The sequence below is a fragment of the Notolepis coatsorum genome (genome assembly GCF_963971535.1).
Source record: "Notolepis coatsorum genome assembly, contig: SCAFFOLD_86, whole genome shotgun sequence".
In the NCBI taxonomy this organism is placed as follows: Eukaryota; Metazoa; Chordata; class Actinopteri; order Aulopiformes; family Paralepididae; genus Notolepis; species Notolepis coatsorum.
In genome coordinates this window covers 887,480-899,979 of record NW_028172863.1, presented here as the reverse complement: position 1 = coordinate 899,979, position 12,500 = coordinate 887,480, and the positions used below count along the sequence as shown (strand labels likewise).

At 52.2% G+C, this 12,500-nt stretch overlaps 1 protein-coding gene across 1 annotated transcript in view; it reads left to right on the top strand.

The window, feature by feature from the left end:
* dusp27 (dual specificity phosphatase 27) overlaps nucleotides 1-12,500 on the top strand; it is a gene marked incomplete at both ends in the record, with an annotated part of 163,775 nt that overhangs the window by 12,305 nt on the left and 138,970 nt on the right. The window contains 2 exons of the mRNA XM_084338927.1: nucleotides 1,142-1,260; nucleotides 4,323-4,554. Coding sequence (XP_084195053.1) covers nucleotides 1,142-1,260; nucleotides 4,323-4,554 — 351 coding nt within the window. The remainder of the gene's footprint in view (nucleotides 1-1,141; nucleotides 1,261-4,322; nucleotides 4,555-12,500) is intronic.

Below are 12,500 nucleotides of genomic sequence, written 5' to 3'. Positions count from 1 at the left end.
CTACACCAACCTGCCCCTAGTCAGTCTACACCACCACCATGCCCCTAGTCAGTCTACACCACCATGCCCCTAGTCAGTCTACACCAACCTGCCCCTAGTCAGTCTACACCACCACCATGCCCCTAGTCAGTCTACACCACCACCATGCCCCTAGTTAGTCTACACCACCATGCCCCTAGTCAGTCTACACCAACCTGCCCCTAGTCAGTCTACACCACCATGCCCCTAGTCAGTCTACACCACCATGCCCCTAGTCAGTCTACACCACCACCATGCCCCTAGTCAGTCTACACCACCACCATGCCCCTAGTCAGTCTACACCACCATGCCCCTAGTCAGTATACACCACCATGCCCCTAGTCAGTCTACACCAACCTGCCCCTAGTCAGTCTACACCACCACCATGCCCCTAGTCAGTCTACACCACCACCATGCCCCTAGTCAGTCTACACCACCATGCCCCTAGTCAGTCTACACCACCACCATGCCCCTAGTCAGTCTACACCACCACCATGCCCCTAGTCAGTCTACACCACCACCATGCTCCTAGTCAGTCTACACCACCACCATGCCCCTAGTCAGTCTACACCACCATGCCACCATTCTATTATATATGCTAGCCTACCCCTGATAATATTAATACATTTAATTAATGTGTTAGCTTGTAACTAACGGCCTGGGCCTCCATGTTGTGTTGTTAGCTTGTAGCTAACGGCCTGGGCCTCCATGATGTGTTGTTAGCTTGTAGCTTGTAGCTAACGGCCTGGGCCTCCATGATGTGTTAGCTTCAATTAATTAATTACCGGAATACATATAAGTTACCGTGAATACCTATATGGTAATAGTATTCCTGGTAACCTCTCCTTTTCACAAGTCACCGGAATACATATCAATATCTAAAGTTACCGTGAATACCTATCAGGTTACGGGAATACCTATTTAGGTAACCAAGAATACCTAGGCATGGTATTCCTGGTACCTAAAGGTATTCTCGGTTACCTATAGGTTACGGGAATACCTTTCTCCAGTTACCGGGAATGCTTTACAGATACCTCTCTCTCTCTCTCTCTCTCTCTCTCTCTCTCTCTCTCTCTCTCTCTCTCTCTCTCTCTCTCTCTCTCTCTCTCTCTCTCTCTCTCAGTTTCTCCATGCTCTCAGAGTCTAGGTTCTCTATGATCTCTGGGTCGGATGCAGACAGTATCTTCATGGAGCCCATCCACCTGTCCTCCGCCATCGCTGCAAAACAGATCATCAACGAAGGTGAGACGCACCAACGTTCTGTGGGAAAGGGGGGCGGGGCCAAGGTGGCCTCAAAGGAAACAAAGACACTGTCACACTGTGAGATTGAAGTTCCCAATCAAACGTGTCTCTGGGTCTATGGGTCAGAAAGACATCAGTTTGGGGTCAGCATGTTCAGAACAGTTGTTCGACATATGGGTCAGAAAAACATCAGTTTGGGGTCAGCATGTTCAGAACAGTTGTTCGACATTTGCAATTGGAGGGTCAAGAAACGAGGCTTGGGGTCCATGTCTGGACGCTAGGAGCTAACTGTGCCCCATGGTTTCAATCTAGAATAGAATAGCGGCGGCTGGGTGGCGCAGCGGACATTGTGCTCGTCACCAATGCAAGAGACTCCGGGTTCGACTCCGGCTGTCGGCGTTGCCTCCGGCTTGGGCCAGCCGTCATACAGACTCAATTGGCGGAGTTAGCAGGTGGAAGTCTGTGGGTGGTCATCTGGACGTTGTGGACAGCGACTCCTACAGGTCGGTCAGGGCGCCTGCACAGCAGAGACAGGAAATGGCGGGGGTAGTGTGAGCCTCCCACGCGTTACTCCTCGCCAATGAGAGTCCGCGCTGGCAGGTGAAAAGATGTGACAGGCTGCCTCCTCGTGTACCGGAGGGGACACGTGATGCAAGGCTTCTATCCTCCCTACAACCAGCCAGTGGGGGGCATATGCGAGCAACGTTCAAGACAGGGGAGGGAAGAATTGGCACAATGGAATTGGGATGGGAGAAAAATAGAAAAATAGGAGAAAAAGTGGATACAAAAAAAATCTAGAATAGAATAGACAGAACAGGTACATTTATGCCAGTGCGATTGTTCTAATCATAACCCCTAGACAACTATTCATTGTGTAAAAACAATGCAAAACACAGAAATTCTTTTTTTTATTGTTTTATAATAGTAGCCCTTTAAAGTTACAGCATCCATACGATTACCATGAGAAATAGGGCACTTCCATGTACTTGTCCCCGTCGAGGCATTTGAATGTGAACGACTCATTAGCACGTAGTCGTTCGGCTGAATCAAACCACAGAAAGTGTGAATTCATATGTCCTCCTCGCCGGCTCATTACCGGACCATTCGAGACGACTGTGGCGACGGGAGACGTGGATTTGCGCTGATTGGTGAAATGAGTTTTCCCCTGATGTAACGCATGTGACCTTTTGTAACGACGCGGACTTCATGGGACGAGGTGAGAACACGGCTGGACCCCTAGAAGCAGATGTTGTCTATATTCCATTAGTCTGAGTGGTATTGGTTGGTATTGTACGCTGTAGAAGGAGACGCGCAGAGCGTCCCCAGTGGTCTCTTCTAGAGTCAACGTGATGAGTGTGCGCCCCATGTTTGCTTTATTGCAGAGAGACAAATGTCTCACTCTGAAAACTGAAAGCCGTCTCCCTGAGACCCTAACGACCAATTAACCTCTTGTGCATCGGGCAAAAATGGGGCTCGTTTTGCATAATAATACACCTGACGATTGCATACCCAAAGCAATTTGTGATTTATTATACTTTATACTTATAGTCTGGTCTCTTTTGAAAGGAAACATTCTGAACATTCTCCCACAACAGGAAGGATCACTCTGAGTGCTAACGTAATAGAGTTACAAAGGTTTGAACACGTTTAAGTAAAAGTTTTGTTTATTCACATTTGAATGAATGAATGAATGAAAACGTTTATTTTTGAACATGTATTCTTCATATTCCTCCAAACAAATCACAACAAGTTTTTTAAACATTTAAAAACAATTAAAAAAACAAAAAAAAAGTCAAGAGCAATGTATTTAGTTAGCAGACATGTCCAAAAAAGGAGTAGAGGGAAGCTAAGCTTATTGATCCCCACCCCCTTACATTTACACTTGTTCTTCCATTAATTTGACTAGTTATAACATAATTTAGTATAATACAATATACTTTTACTTATAGTATGAAAAGAAAAAAACTTGATTCACATGACAGCAGTGAATACAGTACAGAACTACATAACACAATATAGCATTACTTTGTTTATCCTCATTACTAATTTCTGTATTTCTCTAATGTGTATTTTTTAAGCTGCTTTTTAAATTGTGCCACATGTTTACTCAGTTTGATGTATTCAGGTAAAATATTCCACAACTTCACTCCACACACCGACATGCACATGCTTTTCAGCGTAGTGTTATTGTACCATTGGTTGTTTAAGATTCCCTCTCCCTCTTAAGTTATATTCTCCTCCCCCGTCTCTGAACCATCTTTGAATGTTGCCAGATGCCTGTTTTTGAGTTCCAGCTGAGAGGTAGGAGCTGGAAAACATAACGGTTCCATAGCCTGAGGTCTTATCTAGTACAGGTCCAACATTTATAACAATCTCACGGACAATTTGTGTTTTACAAAGGCTTTTGTAACGTGTGTACCGGCGTTAATTCGGTATGATTACCCAAAATGGCCGTCCGCTGCCATTGATTCCGGCGCGCTAGTCAAAACAAAGGACTTCCCCGGCTTCTTCTTTGTCTTTCTCGTTGTAATCAGCCGTCACCTGGGACACCCCTGGCTCCAGAATTGGTGGTCAATCATTTTCGCCATCAGAGGTGACTGGTCCGTTCAGGACCCGGCCAAACCGGACGTGGTCACTTGTCCAAATGGCTTGTCCACGACGCTCGTCGGATGTTTGGTCTTGTAACCCGAGACTGGAACCCTTCCTCTCTGCCCTCCCCCTCTGCCAGAGCTGCCAGCCCGCAGCGTGCGCCCCATGCCCACCCCAGAGTCCAGTCCCTGACCCTCCCTTCCTCTCTGCCCTCCCCCTCTGCCAGAGCTGCCACAGCGTGTGCTCCATGCCCACCCCAGAGTCCAGTCCCTGACCCTCCCTTCCTCTCTGTCCTCCCCCTCTGCCAGAGCTGCCACAGCGTGCGCCCCATGCCCACCCCAGAGTCCAGTCCCTGACCCTCCCTCTCTGCCCTCCCCCTCTGCCAGAGCTGCCAGCCCGCAGCGTGCGCCCCATGCCCACCCCAGAGTCCAGTCCCTGACCCTCCCTTCCTCTCTGCCCTCCCCCTCTGCCAGAGCTGCCAGCCCGCAGCGTGCGCCCCATGCCCACCCCAGAGTCCATGCTGGAGTCGGCGGAGCAGCTGATGGTGGAGGACCTCTACAACCGGGTGAAGGACATGCTTGACGAGCGCAGCCCCTACAACACGCCCTGCGTGCTGGACCTCCAGAGGGCCATGGTGCAGGAGCGGCTGGAGGCGCCCCTCAACGCCGTGGACCAGGTGTGGCCCAACGTCTTCATAGGAGAGAAGTGAGTTCTCGGGGAGAACAACTGCTGATGAATGGGATTGATTGATTGATTGATTGATTGATTTGATGTTTGTAATTGTAGAGTAACATGATACAAAAAAGATATGCATCTCAGACAAACAACATCAAGGATAAAAACACAATAAAGTCAGAGCACTTGTTTACATTGTGGTCCTTGGTCTCAGACATACAACTCAAGACAACAAACATGTAGACACGCATTAGAGAGCTCTCTCTCTCTCTCCCCCGCGTCCACCTGCCTCATATTTATGACTGCACGCGTCTTTTTTCAATGTATCCCAATGGGGAGAGAGCGTATGCGGCCGCATGCGCCGCCTATAGGAAATGCGCTGCAGTCGGCTTCTTTTCTCAACTTTCTTGTGCGGCCGAAAGTTGAAACTTTCTGAACTTTCAGAGCGATGCGCTGAGCTCATTTTCAGACAACCAATCACAGCCATTCATATCTACCACTCTGTTTGTAACCTGACACCGGAGCTGCCTGCCTGTCTTGGCTGTCTACGTAGTAGAAAAGACTCAGGCTCATCCCAAATGTAGTCACGGGTGCTAGACTCGAAATAGATCTGTAATGTTTGTGGAAAAAAAGTCTGCACACCGTCTATAGTGTTCCCAAGTTTTAATGTACTTGAACACAACGTTTCGGCCTGTGGCCTTTTTCAAGTGTCTCCCACAGTAGACGGGCCATTGAGATTCGCGACAAAACACAAATACACTAATAATAATAACTACACTGTTGTGGTTTGTAACCGACCCCAATCGCACAACACAAGACAGGTATGATGGTTTGCCAAGAAACAGATATTTATTGAGAACAGGGAAAAAGGGCACTGTCCCTTTAAGGGAGAAAACACAAAACACTGGAATAACACAAGAGGGGAAAAACTAGGTGCCTTTAAGAGGCGGGCAGGAAAAGGGAACACTAAGGGAAGGTTAATGAACGCTAGGGGAAACATTAAAGGAAAGCTAGGGGAAGGTTAAAGGAACAGAGGAACTAGAGACTAGGAGATGTCGGGACAAGGAGAGCTAGGGAACAGGAGAAACTGGGGACTAGGAGAACTAGGGACAAGGAACTAGGTGGAACTAGAAGGGGAGAACTTGGGACCAGGAACTAGGTGGAACTAGAAAGGGGAGAACTAGGGACAGAGGGGACTGAGGCCCGCGGAGGCGGGCTGGGGACAGGGAGGAACTGGGGACTGGTGGGAAAACATCTGGGCCGCTCTGCAGAACAGAGGAGAGGGTTAATATTCAAAAGGGAACAAACAGAGCAGATGCAGAACAGTCCAAATAAACAAAGTAACAAAGTAATAATATCTTCGTGTGACAAACACACAGGGGAAGATGTAATGTCCAAAAATACTATCTAAGTGAGAACAAAAACAGAGTGGGAGATGAAATGTCCAAACTACTAACTAAGTGAGAACAAAAAAGGAGGCATTACGCTGGGTGAGTGACTTAACAATCAAAACTCACCCAAGCGTATGCGTAATGGTACAGGAACAGCAGCGGGACGAGGGCAAGAGGCATTACGCTGGGTGAGTGACATCACAATCAAAACTCACCCAGGCGTATGCGTAATGGTACAGGAACAGCAGCGGGACGAGGGCAAGAGGCATTACGCTGGGTGAGTGACTTAACAATCAAAACTCACCCAAGCGTATGCGTAATGGTACAGGAACAACAGCGGGACGAGGGCAAGAGGCATTACGCTGGGTGAGTGACATCACAATCAAAACTCACCCAGGCGTATGCGTAATGGTACAGGAACAGCAGCGGGACGAGGGCAAGAGGCATTACGCTGGGTGAGTGACATCACAATCAAAACTCACCCAGGCGTATGCGTAATGGTACAGGAACAGCAGCGGGACGAGGGCAAGAGGCATTATGCTGGGTGAGTGACTTAACAATCAAAACTCACCCAAGCGTATGCGTAATGGTACAGGAACAACAGCGGGACGAGGGCAAGAGGCATTACGCTGGGTGAGTGACATCACAATCAAAACTCACCCAGGCGTATGCGTAATGGTACAGGAACAGCAGCGGGACGAGGGCAAGAGGCATTAAGCTGGGTGAGTGACATCACAATCAAAACTCACCCAGGCGTATGCGTAATGGTACAGGAACAGCAGCGGGACGAGGGCAAGAGGCATTACGCTGGGTGAGTGACATCACAATCAAAACTCACCCAGGCGTATGCGTAATGGTACAGGAAACGCAGCGGGACGAGGGCAAGAGGCATTACGCTGGGTGAGTGACATCACAATCAAAACTCACCCAGGCGTATGCGTAGTGGTACAGGAAACGCAGCGGGGCGAGGGCATCGCCACCGGGTGGCTGGCTGTCCGAGCAGAGGAACAGAGTGCTGGAACAGCGGCGGTGGCGAGGGTGTCGTCACCGGTAGCCGACTGTCGGAGCCGAGGAACAGAGTGCTGGAACAGCGGCGGTGGCGAGGGTGTCGTCAACCGGGTAGCCGCTGTCGGAGCCGAGGAACAGAGTGCTGGAACAGCGGCGGTGGCGAGGGTGTCGTCACCGGTAGCCGACTGTCGGAGCCGAGGAACAGAGTGCTGGAACAGCGGCGGTGGCGAGGGTGTCGTCAACCGGGTAGCCGCTGTCGGAGCCGAGGAACAGAGTGCTGGAACAGCGGCGGTGGCGAGGGTGTCGTCAACCGGGTAGCCGCTGTCGGAGCCGAGGAACAGAGTGCTGGAACAGCGGCGGTGGCGAGGGTGTCGTCACCGGTAGCCGACTGTCGGAGCCGAGGAACAGAGTGCTGGAACAGCGGCGGTGGCGAGGGTGTCGTCAACCGGGTAGCCGCTGTCGGAGCCGAGGAACAGAGTGGCGCGCCACACCTTGGTGTGCACGTCGGAACCGAGAGACGCATCGGGGTGCGTCTGCGAGGAGGAGTGTGCCAAGCACGAGGATCTTTGGAAGATGCGCGTTGCGCGCTGGAGACTGGAGAGCGTGCCAAGCCCTTGAAGATGCGCGTTGCGCGCTGGTGACTGGAGAGCGTGCCAAGCCCTTGCAGATGCGCGTTGCGCGCTGGTGACTGGAGAGCGTGCCAAGCCCGAGGGTCCGGAAGATGCGCGTTGCGTGCTGGAGAGCGTGCCAAGCCCTTGAAGATGCGCGTTGCGCGCTGGTGACTGGAGAGCGTGCCAAGCCCTTGCAGATGCGCGTTGCGCGCTGGTGACTGGAGAGCGTGCCAAGCCTGAGCGTCCGGAAGATGCGCGTTGCGCGCTGGAGACTGGAGAGCGTGCCAAGCCCTTGAAGATGCGCGTTGCGCGCTGGTGACTGGAGAGCGTGCCAAGCCCTTGCAGATGCGCGTTGCGCGCTGGTGACTGGAGAGCGTGCCAAGCCCTAGGGTCCGGAAGATGCGCGTTGGTCTAGATGTGCGTCAGGACGAACAGCTGCGCTGGGGTCTGCAGTGGAACGCTGGGGTGCCTCCCGTGGAAGTACAGGGAGCGCAGAACAGTCTCCTCCACAGGCTACGGCGACAGCAGACGAAGGCTGGAGCAAAACATCTCAACGCTGGAGAAATCCATTACAGCGTTGGTAGACCAGAGGATCTCCCGAGAGAGTCTGGATGTTAGAGAATATGACTCAGCATGAATACAACACGACCCCACGCCGAAACGAGGGGAAGCGCCCTGGTATTTAAAGCCCACAGGGGGACTAATTAGCCTGCCACCACAGGTGCGAGAGATAATAGATAATCGAACAGGTGTGGCCACTGAGGGTAAAGAACGAGAGGGTGGGGGCTAGAGAGAGTGAGTGAGAAGGGAAAATAAACAGTATAGGCTTAAAGAAACAGAGAAAAGGTGGTGAGCAGCGGGCAAAACCTCACAGTACCCCCCCCTCAACGGGAGCCACCCGGCGACCCAAAACAAATACAGACAGAGTGGCAGGGGGCAAAACAAGAGGTACTGGCCAAGCCAGCAGGGGAAGCCACCACAAGAGTGGGGCTAGCAAAAGAAACAGGGTCGCCAAGGGGTAACTAGGGTAGCAGAGGGGCAACTGGGGGAACTGGTCTAGAGGAACTGGGTCTAGAGAACTAGTCTAGCGAACTGGGCAAGAGAACTGGTCTAGAGGAACTGGTCTAGAGGAACTGAGGGGCAAGCAGGGTAGCTAAGGGGTAACCATGGTAGCGCCGGGAAAGGGCTAGCAGAGGGAAGGTTAGCTGCCAGGGCACTGATAGCTACAGGGCCTATGCTAGCTGTACTGCTACATCAACATAGAGGCTGCGCAAGCTGCCGGAGCCAGGCTAGCAGAGGGAAAGGGTAGCTGCCAGGGCACTGATAGCTACAGGGCCTATGCTAGCTGTACTGCTACATCAACATAGAGGCTGCGCTAGCTGCCGGAGCTAGGCTGGCAGACAGGGCTGGACCAGCATGAGAGAACAAGCTAGCTGGAAGGACAGTCCTAGCTGTGTGAGATAAACTGACCTTGCTAGCTGAAAGGGCAGTCCTAGCAGTGGGATAAACTGACCTTGCTAGCTGAAAGGGCAGTCCTAGCAGTGGGATAAACTGACCTTGCTAGCTGAAAGGGCAGTCCTAGCAGTGGGGATAAACTACACAAAAAAGTGGAGGCCATGCAGAGGGACCGGGTTAGCTGCTTGGGCCTGGCTAGCTACAGGGCCCATGCCAGCAGCAAGGGCTGCATAAACATAGAGGCTGTGCTAGCAGCCGGGGCAAAGCTAGCAGACAGGGGCTCTGCTGAGGGACTGGGTTAGCTGCCAGGGCATGGCTAGCCACAGGGGGGTCAAACAGGGCAAAACGGGAAGCAAACAGGGGAGCTAACCGGGGAGACTAACAAGCTAAACAGGGGAGTAACAGGCTAACAGGGGAGCTAGAGGGAACAAGAAAGAAAAAAAAGGCAAACTCAACATACACCGTCTGTGCTGGCTGGGGTCGTCGATTTGGTGGGGTCGTACTGTTGTGGTTTGTAACCGACCCCAATCGCACAACACAAGACAGGTATGATGGTTTGCCAAGAAACAGATATTTATTGAGAACAGGGAAAAAGGGCACTGTCCCTTTAAGGGAGAAAACACAAAACACTGGAATAACACAAGAGGGGAAAAACTAGGTGCCTTTAAGAGGCGGGCAGGAAAAGGGAACACTAAGGGAAGGTTAATGAACGCTAGGGGAAACATTAAAGGAAAGCTAGGGGAAGGTTAAAGGAACAGAGGAACTAGAGACTAGGAGATGTCGGGACAAGGAGAGCTAGGGAACAGGAGAAACTGGGGACTAGGAGAACTAGGGACAAGGAACTAGGTGGAACTAGAAGGGGAGAACTTGGGACCAGGAACTAGGTGGAACTAGAAAGGGGAGAACTAGGGACAGAGGGGACTGAGGCCCGCGGAGGCGGGCTGGGGACAGGGAGGAACTGGGGACTGGTGGGAAAACATCTGGGCCGCTCTGCAGAACAGAGGAGAGGGTTAATATTCAAAAGGGAACAAACAGAGCAGATGCAGAACAGTCCAAATAAACAAAGTAACAAAGTAATAATATCTTCGTGTGACAAACACACAGGGGAAGATGTAATGTCCAAAAATACTATCTAAGTGAGAACAAAAACAGAGTGGGAGATGAAATGTCCAAACTACTAACTAAGTGAGAACAAAAAAGGAGGCATTACGCTGGGTGAGTGACTTAACAATCAAAACTCACCCAAGCGTATGCGTAATGGTACAGGAACAGCAGCGGGACGAGGGCAAGAGGCATTACGCTGGGTGAGTGACATCACAATCAAAACTCACCCAGGCGTATGCGTAATGGTACAGGAACAGCAGCGGGACGAGGGCAAGAGGCATTACGCTGGGTGAGTGACTTAACAATCAAAACTCACCCAAGCGTATGCGTAATGGTACAGGAACAACAGCGGGACGAGGGCAAGAGGCATTACGCTGGGTGAGTGACATCACAATCAAAACTCACCCAGGCGTATGCGTAATGGTACAGGAACAGCAGCGGGACGAGGGCAAGAGGCATTACGCTGGGTGAGTGACATCACAATCAAAACTCACCCAGGCGTATGCGTAATGGTACAGGAACAGCAGCGGGACGAGGGCAAGAGGCATTACGCTGGGTGAGTGACATCACAATCAAAACTCACCCAGGCGTATGCGTAATGGTACAGGAAACGCAGCGGGACGAGGGCAAGAGGCATTACGCTGGGTGAGTGACATCACAATCACAATCACAATCGGTGGCGAGGGTGTCGTCAACCGGGTAGCCGCTGTCGGAGCCGAGGAACAGAGTGCTGGAACAGCGGCGGTGGCGAGGGTGTCGTCACCGGTAGCCGACTGTCGGAGCCGAGGAACAGAGTGCTGGAACAGCGGCGGTGGCGAGGGTGTCGTCAACCGGGTAGCCGCTGTCGGAGCCGAGGAACAGAGTGCTGGAACAGCGGCGGTGGCGAGGGTGTCGTCAACCGGGTAGCCGCTGTCGGAGCCGAGGAACAGAGTGCTGGAACAGCGGCGGTGGCGAGGGTGTCGTCACCGGTAGCCGACTGTCGGAGCCGAGGAACAGAGTGCTGGAACAGCGGCGGTGGCGAGGGTGTCGTCAACCGGGTAGCCGCTGTCGGAGCCGAGGAACAGAGTGGCGCACCACACCTTGGTGTGCACGTCGGAACCGAGAGACGCATCGGGGTGCGTCTGCGAGGAGGAGTGTGCCAAGCACGAGGATCTTTGGAAGATGCGCGTTGCGCGCTGGAGACTGGAGAGCGTGCCAAGCCCTGAAGATGCGCGTTGCGCGCTGGTGACTGGAGAGCGTGCCAAGCCCTTGCAGATGCGCGTTGCGCGCTGGTGACTGGAGAGCGTGCCAAGCCCTTGCAGATGCGCGCTGCGCGCTGGTGACTGGAGAGCGTGCCAAGCCCGAGGGTCCGGAAGATGCGCGTTGCGCGCTGGAGACTGGAGAGCGTGCCAAGCCTTGAAGATGCGCGTTGCGCGCTGGTGACTGGAGAGCGTGCCAAGCCCTTGCAGATGCGCGTTGCGCGCTGGTGACTGGAGAGCGTGCCAAGCCCTAGGGTCCGGAAGATGCGCGTTGGTCTAGATGTGCATCAGGACGAACAGCTGCGCTGGGGTCTGCAGTGGAACGCTGGGGTGCCTCCCGTGGAAGTACAGGGAGCGCAGAACAGTCTCCTCCACAGGCTACGGCGACAGCAGACGAAGGCTGGAGCAAACATCTCAACGCTGGAGAAATCCATTACAGCGTTGGTAGACCAGAGGATCTCCCGAGAGAGTCTGGATGTTAGAGAATATGACTCAGCATGAATACAACACGACCCCACGCCGAAACGAGGGGAAGCGCCCTGGTATTTAAAGCCCACAGGGGACTAATTAGCCTGCCACCACAGGTGCGAGAGATAATAGATAATCGAACAGGTGTGGCCACTGAGGGTAAAGAACGAGAGGGTGGGGGCTAGAGAGAGTGAGTGAGAAGGGAAAATAAACAGTATAGGCTTAAAGAAACAGAGAAAAGGTGGTGAGCAGCGGGCAAAACCTCACATACACGAATACACTACTAAAACTGTGGTGTCAGGCAATAACTATATATATAATTAATATACAATAAAGTTATTAAAATATGCTATAATATGTGCAAAACCGCGGCAGGAAAAAACGATAAAAGGATGGCTGTAGATTTCTTTCTGTCATCTACAAGATGCGCTTCATGCCAGCACTGCCGGCGCACTGCCAGTGTTTTTGTGAGATTGGTGGACGCGGGCCCTTAGAGAGCTCTCTCTCTCTCTCCCCCTCTCTCCCCTTCTGGCTTTTCTCTCTCTCTCACTCTCTCTCACTCTCTCTCACTCCCTCTCTCTCCCCTCTCTCCCCTTCTGGCTTTTCTCTCTCTCTCACTCTCTCTCACTCCCTCTCTCTCTCTCTCTCTCTCTCTCTCTCTCTTCTCTCTCTCTCTCTCTCACTCCCTCTCTCTCTCTCTC